The 14,437-nt window shown below is 37.8% G+C and overlaps 1 protein-coding gene across 3 annotated transcripts in view; it reads left to right on the plus strand.

Moving 5' to 3' along the window:
* Nucleotides 1–14,437, plus strand: part of prkn (parkin RBR E3 ubiquitin protein ligase) — a 136,810-nt gene that overhangs the window by 66,323 nt on the left and 56,050 nt on the right. For all 3 annotated transcript variants that reach the window (XR_008963543.1, XM_057342116.1, XM_057342117.1), the window contains exon 2: nt 2,158–2,321. Coding sequence is in view for 2 of the 3 variants with exons in the window: in XM_057342116.1 (XP_057198099.1) it covers nt 2,158–2,321 (164 nt within the window). In the remaining variant the exon portion in view is untranslated. The remainder of the gene's footprint in view (nt 1–2,157; nt 2,322–14,437) is intronic.

A 14,437-nucleotide genomic window follows, 5' to 3' on the forward strand; every position in this document is an offset into this window, starting at 1 on the left:
ACTGAGCGGCCCTTGATGTGCCTGGTATAAATTTGATTGCATTAGAAAATACCTTTTGGCATTTGTTTATTTATTTATTATGTCAAAATGCTTGCGGTCTGGACGGACTCATCTTTCGGTCCGGCGACCCCTGCTCTATATGCTTTTGGCGATCCTTTCACACTGTCAATCCTCCTTCTTCCACTGACTGAACCCTCATAGCTTTCAGAGAAACAGTTAAAACTACATAAACACATCATGTTTTATGTTAACATTGCACATAAGTAAGAGAGAGATGATCCATTTCTGAAGAGTTTGCCTGTGAACTTGCAGTTGCTATACTGTACTTGTGGTACAGACAGCTCAGCTGCTGTTGTCTATGAATGGCCGGGTTGCATGCGACTATGCAACTAAAATGGTCGCAATTTCGAGCCCGGCACTCCATCATGCCAATTGCGTAAGGAATCTCGCGTAAGGAATCACATCGGATAACAAATCACACCCCTAACAAATGCAGTTATAATCACACACATTTGGCGGTTATTAGCGAGAATTACAATCACTTCGGTAACGAGAATAGAAAATGAACTTGATAGGATGCTTCTTCATATAGACAGTACTCTATCCACTCCTGTCAGCTGATGTATGAATGGGGAAACCTGTTACAGTTCTCCATCCCAAATTCCCATTGTGTTGATGTTATATTTATCTACAGTGAATTCAGTCTGGACAAATATTGAAATCCAAAAAAAATTACATTTGTGTGTAGAAAACAAACACCTCCACATCCCTTGTCTTATCCTTTCATTTGTCTTCCATAATGCACAATTTTATGTGGGGTTTTTTTTCAGATCGCTCATTTTTCCATTTCAGAGTTTATCTCTGCGCCTCTGGGGCTATGAAAAGGTTGACTCATTTCAATTAAAATAATAAGCAGACAGGATAATAAGAAAAGACGTTCTACACCAAATCGCAGTCATCTTAATGAAGGGGTTTGTGGATTTTTAGGGGACGGACGGTGTGGGCTGAATGTTAACGTGTCTGTTCTGTCATTGTCCCCGTCCTCTATATTTTGTGTCACAGTTGCATAAACATAACCGCTAAGTTAAGACTGTGTTAACAACTAGTCTCACTGACTAGCAATTAGTTAGGGGTAGTAAGTCTTACTTTTTAGATTTTACTTAGATCAATCTAGCTTTTAATGTGACTGACTTTGAGAAGTTATGACCAGTCTTGGAAGAAAAAAATTAGGTGACTTTGGCCCATTCCAAATTCTATTTTCTACCCCTACGCCTACCCCTCGCCCCTTCCCCTTGCCCCTTGAAACAAAGTGGCAAGGGGAAGGGTTACAAATTTTCCGCTAAGAAATGGGACACCACTACTACACTGGTATACGTCATCATACGTCATTGCTAGCTCCTAACGTTACGTCAGAAGACATGCGCCGATGCACTGGGTATATGACATAAAAATATATTTTCTAATATCGAGCAATCAGTGCTGTCTGCTAGCAAACTTAAGCTTTTTTTTTGCAAACGTTAAAAGAACATCACCGTATATACAAACACAAGATTGAATGTAACATACATAAAATGAAAAATTGTCATAAAAATCCTTATTAATGGCAAAAATTACTTAAATTTGGGTCTGCTTGCTCGAGTGAACAGCCATGTTGGAAATTTCTCTTAGCCCTTCGTTTGAAGTGAGGTCCCGAAAAATCTTCGTTTGAAGGGCTATTTGGCCCTTACCCCTACCCCTCCAACCAAAAGAGAATTGAGACACCCCTACCCCTAGGGGAAAGTGTAGGGGTAAGGGGTAGAATTGGGCCTAAGTTGTAAGACTAGTCTAAGCAGTTTATGCAACCGGCCCCAGGTTCACTTTGAGAAGTTGTCTTTATCACGCCTTGCTGTTGTTTAACTGCTTTGTTTATTTATTTATTTTTGTTTTTACCCTATAACTTGTTATGAACAGTATAAACAATATACAGTATTTCAATATCCTGTGTGTTTGTTTATGACCTATGTCTTTGTTTATTGCCTATAGACTGTTTGCATGCCATTTTGTTCTCTCCAGGAATTCCTTTTCTGAAGGAATTTATGGCTGCACCTTAAAACATTTAAAAACTTTTATTTTGTAAATGAATTTTGTAAATTAACTTATTTTTCTTCTTTTCTTTAGTATATGTGCGGTTTAATTCCAGCCATGGGTTCCCGGTGGAGTTGGAGCAGGGTGCAAGTGTAGCTGAGCTAAAAGAGACCGTGGGGCGTCTACAGAGCATAGAGCCTGATCAACTGCGGGTCATTTTTGCTGGACGAGAGCTCTGCAGTGAATCCACACTTCAGGTGACCTCCGCTGACCCTTCTTTTGTCTTTCTCTCTCTCTCTCTCTCTTCACATTTGTGTTTGGATAATTAGGTTTCTCTTAGCAAGCAAGAGAACATCTTGTATGGTGTGAGGGTCAAACCCTGTATTAGACTCAGCGGACAACTTGTTATTACAAAGCTTTTTATGTAGCAATTTTCTCCCCCTTTCTAATATTTTCTCATAGTCTCTCTCTCTCTCTTTCTCTCTCAGTGTGAATGTGGTGCTTAGCTAGCTGACTGAGTAAACAGAGCCAAGGGATCTTCTGAACTTTACTCCACAACCCCGACCTTCTTAATTATGCATTAACACACACTCATTCATACTACACTTAGCAGTATGTACGTACATTCTTCTTTTCTACAAAAATGTTTATCTCTTTACCTGTTGAACTTGACATTTCCGGAGGTTCCCACAGTCATGGAAATTCGTCAAACAGTTTTGTAAACTATAGTAAAATTTTAACCCTCTACTGCGTAGCGTTACCCTGAGGCAACACAATATCTTTTTGATGTTTACTCCCACTCCATATTATTTTCCTCATTTTTCCACTTGACAATTTTCAAGAATTACTTTAGAAGTGTCTGTTAATTTAATTGTTGGTGGGACATTGGTTTAGGAAAAAAAGTTTGATGAAATAAAACTGCTGAAAGGAAAATCTATTAGTTTTAAATAGGGATGCACCAAAATGTACATTTTGGCCGATAACCGGTAATTCTTAAACATTGGAAGCTGATAACTGATATGTGGCCGATATACAGTATCTAAATATTAGGTAACACTTTAGTGTAAGGACCAGATCTCACTATTAACTAGTTGCTTATTAGCATGCCTATTATTAGCATATTGGCTGTTTATAAGCTGTCATGATTCTGCCTCTTCATGTCATGTCTTTCTTGGTCTGGTGGCAGGATCATGACAGAGCCTCAGGTTTGTGTGGAGAGAGGCATGTTATTGTTGGTTCTGACATAACATGCGCTCTCTCCGGTCTCGTCTTTGGCCCCGCCCCTCTCGTTTCCTCGTTTAGCTTTCCATTAGTGTTTCATTCCCCACACCTGCCTAGTGTTAATTTACCCCTTCTTAGTCTCCCTATATAGTGCCCTCGTGTCTGCTATCCTGTTCTTGTTCGTGCTGGTTCTTGTGCTGACACTACGTGTTTGCACTTCCTGTTTTGCTTAAGTCTAGTATTCACCTTGCCTGTTTGCTTCGTTGCCGTGTATGTACCTTACCCTATTGGATTACCATACCTTGTTTGGACTACCTTTCCCTACCCTGTTGGATTACCCTGCCGTGTCTACCTGTTAGTACGTTGCGTCGTGTTTATTATTGTAGTCTGGTTCCTGTTTTTACCGTAAATCTTTGTTTATTCTGTGCTATTGTTTTATCCCCTAAGTGTTTATTGTCAGTTTAGTCATTTTAGTCCTGTCCGTGTTTTACCCCATCGTGGGTTTTTGTTTTGTTGTTGTCAATAAAGTCTTGTTTCTTGTACTACCGCTGCCTGCACGCGGGTTTTTCCTCCTTGTCACTCCCGCGGTCATGACAATAAACACTTATAAAGCACATATTCTGCATGACCATATTCTACATCTCTAATCCTACCCAATACCTAAACCTACCAACTACCTTACTAACTATTAATAAGCAATAAATTAAGAGTTAACTAAGCAAAAGTCGTAGTTAATAGTTTACTAAAACCGAGAACTGGACCTTAAAATAAAGTGTGACCAAATATTAATATAGAATACCCTAAGACTGAAACAAAGGGAAAAATGTGGGCTTTTAATTGAAAACAGTCACTGCAGAAAACAAGGTAACCATTAGTTCTTTTTTACCTGAAAATTATCTACCTAGCCTACTTTACACTAGTTAATGATTCTTTAACCTTCAAAATTGTCAGGTATGCTTTTAATTCAATAATCAAATTATAGATGTTCTTCCTGAGAAACCCAGAAAAATTTTCTTAATAGCCGCATGTCTAACAGGTCTCAAGACAGAAATCATTCAGACAGCTATCGGCTTCAAACAATATGCTTTTGTTCTTATAATTTACACATTCATAAATACTGTATCTACATACTGTACCTACATCAACAATGTTTTGCGTATAGCAGTAAGTGAATGATCAAGACAGAAAGACAGTACTGTACAGTATTTTAACTGTGAGCAGCTTGCAGCTGAAGAAGTTTAACCAGAGGAAATGATTTATGATTTATCGGCTATAATATAGAGGCCTAAATTTTATTATTGTCGATACAGATAACGTTAAAAACGACCATTTATCGGCCGATACTGATATGGCCAATAATTTATCATGCATCCCTAGTTTTTAATGCTAATATATAAAAGAGAACTACAAAAAGTCCACACATATATTTTTGTTAATTCTATTAAAATCCCTAGTAACCATGAAAAACATAATATAAATATAAAAATCCAGTAATAATAATAAAGGGCTGAAAATTAATCTATTCCAGTATTTCTCAAAGTGTGGGACAGGCCCCACGGTTGGGAATAGAGCACGACAAACGGGAGAAAATCTGGTCTTTTTTGTGCCCATCTCTATTAATTCCTTTATTTATTGACCATACACTCAAAACAAAACAACGACACATTTAAATGTAAGCCTTACTTAGAACAACATCAGACTGCGAAGAAAATGTGATTTGAATGTGAAGAATTATTTCACGTCAGAATGTCAATTTGAAGCAGAACAAAAACTTTAATGTGGAGAGGTGGTAGGCGGTAGCGGGTATTAAAGTTAGCAATGGATAAGTTTGTGACATGGAATGAAAAGAAAACTGGAAATTTGGCACCAGCAGACAAAACCAATACAGACAGTGGACCTAAAGTTTTTTAACATTTTGTTTGGGCGACTGGGGACAGGTGGGGCTTCGAACCCTTCCTTACCCCCAAATTTGGGAATGGCAGAAAAAGTTTGAGAAACACTGATCTATTCAAAGGTGCACAACTCATATGCTTCATATATTAATATGTCTTTAATCCTCAGAGACCCAGTCATCAATATTGAGTAGAAATTAAAGTTCCTGTAGCTCAGTTGGTGGAACATTGCATTAGCAGCGAAAAGGTTATATATTTGATTTCCAGAAAACACATACTGCTAAAATGCATACTTAAATTAACTGTAAGTCTCCTAAAAAAAGTAGGCCACCTATCTGTAAAATAAACAAAAATGTAAAATGATGTATTTCATATATAATCCCCCTTATACATAATTTAGGGGGCCAATACTTGTAATGTACAAATCATCGATTGTTGTGGGGCGAATTTGTGTTGCAAAATTGCAGACTGTTGAAGGAGTCTGAAATTTATTTTCTCATAGCAGCTCTTTGAACTGACTATCCATCTTAAATGATGTATGTTAGACGGCTTGGGCGGAGCATCAGTTAACTCCTCCCCTTCAACTGTCAGTCTGCTGCCAGTTCCATTTCATAATGCAACGGCTGTTTTTATACATCAAATAGCAGAGAAGGACGAAAGCCACGCTCACAATTTTTCTTATTAGAAATTCCATATCACTTGGAAATGCGTCAAAATACGGAAGTAAAAACGATCGCAACTTTCAGTTCACGGGGACTTTGAAAGATACAAGCTTTGCAATGATTTTCTGACCTTATCGGGAGTTTTGTGTTTGCTTTTAAAGGTGTGATGAACTGGGCTTTTGTTTATTGTTTTATACTGTAGTATGAAGTCTACTTATGACGTTCGTGTGGTTTTTACATTTAATAACATCACAATCAATAAGTAATAGGCTATTTTCTACCCGGGTTTTGAGGCCGGCTCTACAAACGCTCGGTTTGAATGGGCGTTCCGCATTGAAGGCTTGGAAGTAAACGCCCACTGCTATGATTGGATAGCAGTTTGCGTACTTAGTTGGAGCCTTCTGTGAATTTGGTTAGACACGTAACGTTAGGTTACACATTAGCACCATTCGCACGAGATTAGCATTATCTGGGGACCTCGTGTGATTTATAAATGACCTCCCCACATCAGTATTTCACGCACGGGATGATTTTACTCAAATTTACTGACTTATTTCCCGGATGTGATGGCAAGGCTTTGCGTATAGTGTTTAATGATATATGACCGTACCTGTCAGCATTTGAGACCCGTGATCGCGAACCGGACAAAAGATCACCGCGATCGCAGGTCTCAAATGTTCCGAGAGTTTCCATGATAAATAAACAAACGGGAGACTCCCGGTAATTTATGGATATGACCCAGCACCCGAAATAATACCAAAACACTTCCATTATTCACAAACGGTGGATAAAACCTTGAAAAATAATATATGAGGCCGCCAAATCACAGAGATCCCGATTCACACGGGCTTAAGATCACAGACAACCTCTGCAATTATTACAAATGACTAACGTTACAGGTCCACAGGTAATACTAACTTAATCCCGTGGGCATATCAAGCGATCTCTAACAAAGCAATAGTGACGCATGGTACAAATATGTTTTACTCACATAAGATTGCTGCGCCATTCCTATCAGATTCAATATTGACGGCACAGCACTGCTTTTTAATTTTAGTCTCTCCACAAATCCAGCGTCGACCAGTGCCTTGTTCACGAAGGAATCCTCTGAGAAATGAAATGATCAAACGCTCCATGTTTTTCCCACTTGAGCTGGAACGTCTTTAAAAATAAACTTTAACCACGCATTCCTACTATCGGAATCTGAAGGAAGGTTATGCAGCGACTGTGTTCTTCCACAACCAGGGATGGCACAATATTTTGCGATCTTTAACTGCATGTTTGTTTATTGTGTGCTTGCTCTATCTGGTTATAATGTTTTATCTAACTTAATAATTGTCATTTTTAGCTAATTTTATTAGAACTTTTAATATGTCAAACTCAAAGTCACTTTGGTTAAGCCACTTAAAAGTACGGTAGGCCTACGTGTGTGTGTACAAGATCAGGATGGCACCACCTCCGCCTCATTTTGAGCCAGGAAAAACCCTGAATAACAGATGTAATCTCAGTAACAAGGGCATTTTCAGTTCTGACACTTACATGATGTTTGCGTGAATACGATTCCCTCTTATATAACAAAAGCTCGGGTTAAAATTGTGGTTTTAATTCATGGCACCTTTAAAACATTATTATTACAACGATTATGCTCAGTTAATTGTGGGAAAAATAAATCGTTATCACGATTAAAATGCAATCAATCGTGCAGCAGTTTTAATCCAAATTATCCAAATCATTAAACATGTTGAACTTTGCTACGGTGGGAATATGGGAGCACATCTGATTCGCCTGTGTACTGTAACACCACATTCTAACCAGACGTGATGCAATGAGATTCCTGCGATAAGCAATTTGTGTGTCCATACCGAACGCGAAAAAGGGCGGGACGCGACAATCAATCACAAAACACAGCCAATCAGAACAGTTTTTCTCTGTCCACGCACCCTCTCACGCTGCAGCTGAAGAGTGCACATGCAGAGAGATGCGTCCTGTTCTCATGACTTCAGTGATGCCTCACCGGACGCTATACTATAATTTCAGAATCTAAACGTATGTAATCAAATGTATATAGCCTTTTCATCATCCATGTTTGGCGATTAATATTCATGAGGTGCAGAACTTTCATCGAATGAGATCGTTGCGTGGGCGGAGCTGTCATCCGCGACGTCACAGAAATAGAAAATAGAAAGCCTGTTGCAGCTGGTTAGGACAAAACCTCTGATTAACATGGAAAAGATACCTTTCATCACGTGTTGCGGCGTCGCATCGCGTTTGATTAGGACACGGTGTTAATCTCAAAGATTTGTTTCGTCTTTGCCCTCTCGAATTCAAACACAGCACAGTTCATGTGTTTTATTCACAACTGAAACTTCTGCTGTGTGTGAGTTACAGCAGAGCTGAGCATCCCGTATCATAAAAAAATCATTTGATCCTCATGTAAAACATTTACAGTAAGCTGTCAATCATGCTAGACTCCATACATCAATTGGAAAACATGGAATTATGGTATACATTGTAGTTTCCTGTTTACAGTCCTTGCTTGAGTTGTTGACAGAACAGATATTGAGAAACCTATTTGTCTCCACAGATGTTGTTGCCTTCATGTCCTCTATGTGTGCTTAATTGTTCATTTTGATTGGAACGAAATCGTCCACATTGGACAATTTCCAATTTTTTTTACCATCATGGAGTCATAAATAAATACAAACAATTTGGACAAATTTTTGAGCTTTTAATGAGCTTTTTTATTGCCTTTTGCTTAATCAGGCCTGAAAGCCACGCCCCACAGTGATCTTATTGGTTTAAAATCTTGGTGTACAAGGTGCATCAAAGTCAAATATATAGTTAATTAGTTACGTTTGTCTGCAGTTTTTGTCTCTTCGCACATTGTTTTGCTTTTTATTTTTTGGTCAGGAGAGGTCCTTGCAGGCATTGAATTGAGGGACCGACCTAGCCTGGTACTCACCGTTTTAATATCCAAATCACAGATTTTTTGTATGAACAAGTAAATCCAGATTATTATTATCAGTAATTATTTTGCGCGTCAGTAAATTTGATCAGAAACCTTCAGTTTTCACGTTCTCAAGTGAATCTCAAGTATTGACACAAGCAGCAGGTTCTCACCTCACACTCGGTGGAATCAATATGCTGTATATTTACTCAGTTTGTTTTAATAAGCTCCTCTCAAAATTAATTTACATGTCTCATCCATATTTCCCTCTGCTTCATTGTGCAGTGAATTTACTCAAGCACAGATAAAACTCTCAGTAATTAAAAAAGATTTACCCTGGAATTGTCTTGGGTGTGTGTTTTTGTGTGTATGTACGAAGCGCTTTTGGAGAGTGTGTTGTAATTTACAGGTTATTTGCAAAGCGTTTAGCTCAGGTCTCACATTATACATATGTGTTTTCAGTGGCGTAACTTTGTTTTGAAAAGTGTTGGTGACAAAGGGGACCAGGAAAACAATACTTTAATAACGAATATTAACTCGATGGGAATATTATTGTGCGAGGACAATGGATGGGCAAGGGCGGGAATGAAGCATGCGTTTATTTTGCTTTCACAGGTGTGTAATCAGCGCGTAAATTACAGCGGTCACAAATAATTATTATAGCCTAGTTATCTAAGAGTTATTCCACAGTTTTGATGAGTTTTAATGTGTAAAATGTCCACCCTTTGAGACGATACAACAGTAATCATTTCAGGAGCATAATGTTTTTTATAAAGAATACGGCAGCAGTTGCCTCACAGAGTTTTAAAACTATTTAAAACACAATTACGATATCATTGGGAAAAGCAACAATGATTTTGCCATAAAATCATGCAGACCTACCATCAGGTATTTTAATATTGCATTTAAACGTTTTAGTTCGTGATTTAAATATAAATACTGAAACGAATGTTTTTTTTTTCCCATGTTAAAAAATTGGTGTGTCCGACACAGATTACCTGTCGGTGGGTCATGGATTGAAACGTTTGGGAACCCCCTGCTAATTAATGACAAACATGATTTATCAAGTATGCAGGGGAAACATGGAAAAATAAAAATTTTTATTTTCACTTATTATTTCGGTCATTGCCAGATAGGCTACAAATATATAATGAACTTTCAAGATTTTGTTTTAAACTATACATTTCATGAAACTACAAAATTGTGACATTTTCCTTTTATTTGAGACAAGTTTTCTATCAAATACAATGTAATTAATCTTGCAATAGTCGATAGCAACTGCATATCGAGAATAATAAGGACGAATAAAGGAATATAGTCCAATTAAGCGCTAAATGTTTGGTACATGTATGACTTGAATTGCCACTTTTCAAATATTTTCATCATTTTATTGAAAATAAATGCCTTTACGATCTGATATGTGATAGGGAAAAATTTAGCAAAGAGCATATCCTAACCCACAACGACAAGTAAGTAACACGCTTTACGTTCTACGCCACTGGAGCCGCTAGTTTGTTTGTGCCGTTCTTACATTTTCTCTATTCCAATCTGAAATTGGTGGGCGGAGTTAGTGTAAATGGCCTCTGCGGACAAGGCGGGCTATTTGGACTTTAAATAGACACTTCGTATTTTTTTATTTCTTCCAATAAGTGGTGGGGACAAAATTGAGTTCGGCAAAAAGTGGTTGGGACATGTCCCGTCCGCAAATTACCTCTTTGTGTGTTTTTCACATGCAGTCACACTTCTTTTAATGTCACCTGCTTTCTGTGGTCATGACATTTTAACAAACATGTTAACACATTTTTGTGTATGTTTAATCTGCTAAACACTATCAAGTCTATAGCTGACTTGACATCTGGTATGGCATGAAGTTGAGTAACATATCAGAAAGTTTTCACATTTGGGTGAACTACTCCTTTAATGTTTTTCTTTGACACCTATGATTGATCATTAGTATCTAATACCTTGTAAATTAGCACCAAACTTGATGTAGAAACTAATTTGTCTGCCTCATACTAATTGTGTAATTCACCTTAATTGCTCGAACTAATGTCTTTAATTGTAATGCGTAGAAGCAAATTATTTTAGGCATATTTTTAGTTGTATATCTGACTCTAGTTGGTCTGAAGCTGGTTAGCCAGGGTCCAAAATTTTTTGTACTTTCCTCTTGTACGTGAATTAAAAAATGAGTTGGTCATGAATATTTATTTACCTACAATACAATTATGGCTGTCACGAATATTTGGATCCATAATTAAAGTTTGTGTTTACATAATATACTGTATGTCTGTGTGCTATGCATATTAATTTTATATTATACAAGCGTGAAACTAGATGTATATATTAAAAAAAAAATATATATACTTTTAAATTATTGGTAAAGATACATAAATACATAAATATTTCCTAAATATGTATACAAGTATGTGTATGTGTTTATAATATACAGAGTACACAGACATATATTATGTAAACACAAACTTTATTATGGATACGATTAATCGTTTGACAGCCCTAAATAATATAAGTACATTATTCATTTCAGGTTCCCGATCATCACTGGCTTTTGGAAGACTACCTTAGAATCTAACATTTGTTTGTCTATGGTGATGTCACTTCTTTGATTTTCTTTCTCGTCTGTGTTTTTTCTGTATTTGTCTTTCATTTTTTCACTGTGCAGTTCCATTTGCTCAGTTCCATGTCATCCTCATATTTGTCTTTTTTTTTGCTGGAATTGTTCCCTGTCTCTGTTGTATTCCTGTCTGACCCATTGTCTCCGCTCACTGTTATTATCTCTTTTTTTTCCAAAGTGCTCCCTCCCCCATCTCTCTCTCTCTCTCTCTCTCTCTCTTCCTCTCTCTTCTCTCTCTCTCTCTCTCTCTCTCTCTCTCTCTCTCTCTCTCTCCTCTTGCACTCTTCTCTCCTTCTGAAGGAGCAATACACATAAACGGCAGTCCTCTGAAGGTTACCACTTGCATTTAGTCTGAAGGACTCTTCCAGTTTGAGAGGAGACTCGCTGCGTCTGAATTCGCATACTGTAACAGTACCTACCTATTGGCCTTTAAAACAGTACGTTCTATATACAGTAGTATGAGTGGGAGTAGTATAAATACATTTCGGACATACTGCATCCGCCATGTTTTATGGTCATGTGACCCGTATGCTCTTTGACCTATGATGTATTAACAACAACCTATACGTGAGTGTTGATAAAAACATAATTTAATCACGAGCAATTCATTTATTGGCACTTACATTAAAAACGGACGTCCGCCTTAAAGTTTTCCGCTATATACAGTATATTTGATTTACTTTTGAAATTTGACCTTTGCTCAGCTCCCGTGGCATCATGGGATAGATAAGTGTCCATCCGATCCACATTCACGAATCTCGGCAGAAGTAGTAGACCATCCGGGTATTTCTCGCCTACTGTTTTTTGCATACTGAGGATTCGGACATACTATTCATGACTCATACTCATTTTCGCCTGCTATATAGTGTGGAAGTAGGCGATTTCGGATGCAGCGACTGTGTCTGTTACTTCCTGCTTCACCGAAGAGCCAATCACCATCTTATTTCAACATCAAGTCTGGTTTTCCACCACACTTAGACCAGAAACATACTATGTGCTATATAGCACCATATCTTGGTGCTTCAGTGGTTCTTCGGGGTGACCGAGGTGCTATATAACACTGTTTCTGTATAAAGAACCTGTTAAGCCCCTGTATGGTTCTTCAGTGGTTCTATATAGCACCTCGGTCATCCCAAAGAACACACTTCACACAAACACGTAGCTCTGTCTAATGCACCTGACAAACTGCATTGCACGCATGCTACACTGGCTGATTTATTCTTAGCACAGACTGACTTTTATATTTTATATCTTTACTGACATATATTTTGCACTGTACAGCCCTGCATATAGTATGCAAAAAGTAGTATACTTTTTTGGATGAAAGACATTTAGAGCCAAATTTGACCTTTGGTGTCTTCCTAAATAGAGTTTAGAATAACCTGAAAGTGAATTAATGATTTGAGATCATTTTCATTTTTAGGTGAACTGTCCCTTTCACGTTTTAAAAGTGAAGTAACCTTCTTGAGATGGTCAAGGAGACTCTTCCACAGTGCCAAGATTTATGTCCATATTTTATCTATCAGTTTTAATTCCTAAAACCTCTGCTAATCAAACTTTGTTGATATTCAGCTCACTGTCTTGGCCTATCACTTCAAGATGAAATGCAAGGTAATATGTTGTGTCCTGATGCACAGAGGTCCTAAATGACCTTGAGACAGTGTCCAGACTCTCTTGGGCTGCTTATGATTCTGCATGAAAGAAAAATTGATTGTCTCTGTGCTTTCAGAATTGCTCACTGTCTTTAAAGAGGCGGGTCATTGCTAATGCACAGTGTCCCTGTCTTTAAATGACTGACCTGTTGATTTGTTCTCCCAAGAGAATGTCACAATTGAAAAAGGTCATGTTTGTAAAATGAATGCACTTTCTGCTCATCAGCAAAACAAGTGCCGCTCCGTCCCCAAAGCAGCCAGAATTGAAAATGAGAAAAAATGCATTAGTGAAACACTACATACAGTATTTTCTAAATTAACTCCATAAACTCCATTCTTAGTGTATGGTCTTTCCCCCCCATTCCTCAGTTCTGTGCTTGTGTTCTCAATGTTGGTGTTGTGGATGTGTTTTGCTTGGATCAATGGTTTTTCTAAATGTCACAAGTTCACTTCCTGGAAATTGGTTTTTATCTTGGAGTGCATGTGCAGTGTTATTTTTGCCCAAAGCTTTACCCTTTACTCTGAGCCCAGGAGTTATCAGGAAAACTGCCTGTTCCATTAATGTGAATTTGAGGTTATCGCATGTACACACTGCAGCCGTAGCGTTTGAGTTGGAAGGGTCATCTCACCGATAAGCCATTTTCTAAGGCTATTTTTGCCATGGGATACAAATGCAAAGTCAAAAACGGCCAACTAAATTGATATTGATCAGCATATTTCATGTCACAGCGGTCTTTAAAGCATTCATTATGTATCTAAAGATCAATGCCCGTTTCCATTCATGCATTTCTCTATAGTGCATCAGTATTGTGTTGTTGTGGTCACTCATTTCCCAGCATGTGAGCCATTGTTATTTCACCCTGTATTACAGATCTCCTCTCTGACTTGAGCCTATATGATACGCCTTAGCTGGAAGGCCATTCACCTGCAGCGAGAAGACATTTATTTAATATATTTTGTTCAAAAACCAACAGATGAGACTTTTGTCCTTTTTTTGTAATGTTTTCATTGGCTGAAGCCAAGAAATAAGCACTGTGAAGCATTTTCCTGTCAGTTAGGGCTTTTCTGAAAGATGGCCTGATTGTGTCAGATTTGTTATCTGCTAAACAAAAAGTGGGCAATCAAATAGAGTATTAAAATGATAGTAATTCTATTTATGAATGTGGTGATTTAAAGTTGTATATTCTTTCGTGTTATGAATAAGAATATTTGTGCATAGGTCAAAGTGTACAGAATGGGTCCAAATGTTTTTAAAGGATTTCCTATTCTGGGCTGTACGTTAACCTTTTTTGCACTTAGCTCTGATGCTACAGAGGTTTAAAGTTTTGTAGCACAGGCCAAACAGTTGTAGCATAAGTATAAAACAT

The sequence above is a fragment of the Triplophysa rosa genome, linkage group LG9, assembly GCF_024868665.1.
Source record: "Triplophysa rosa linkage group LG9, Trosa_1v2, whole genome shotgun sequence".
Classification (NCBI taxonomy): Eukaryota; Metazoa; Chordata; class Actinopteri; order Cypriniformes; family Nemacheilidae; genus Triplophysa; species Triplophysa rosa.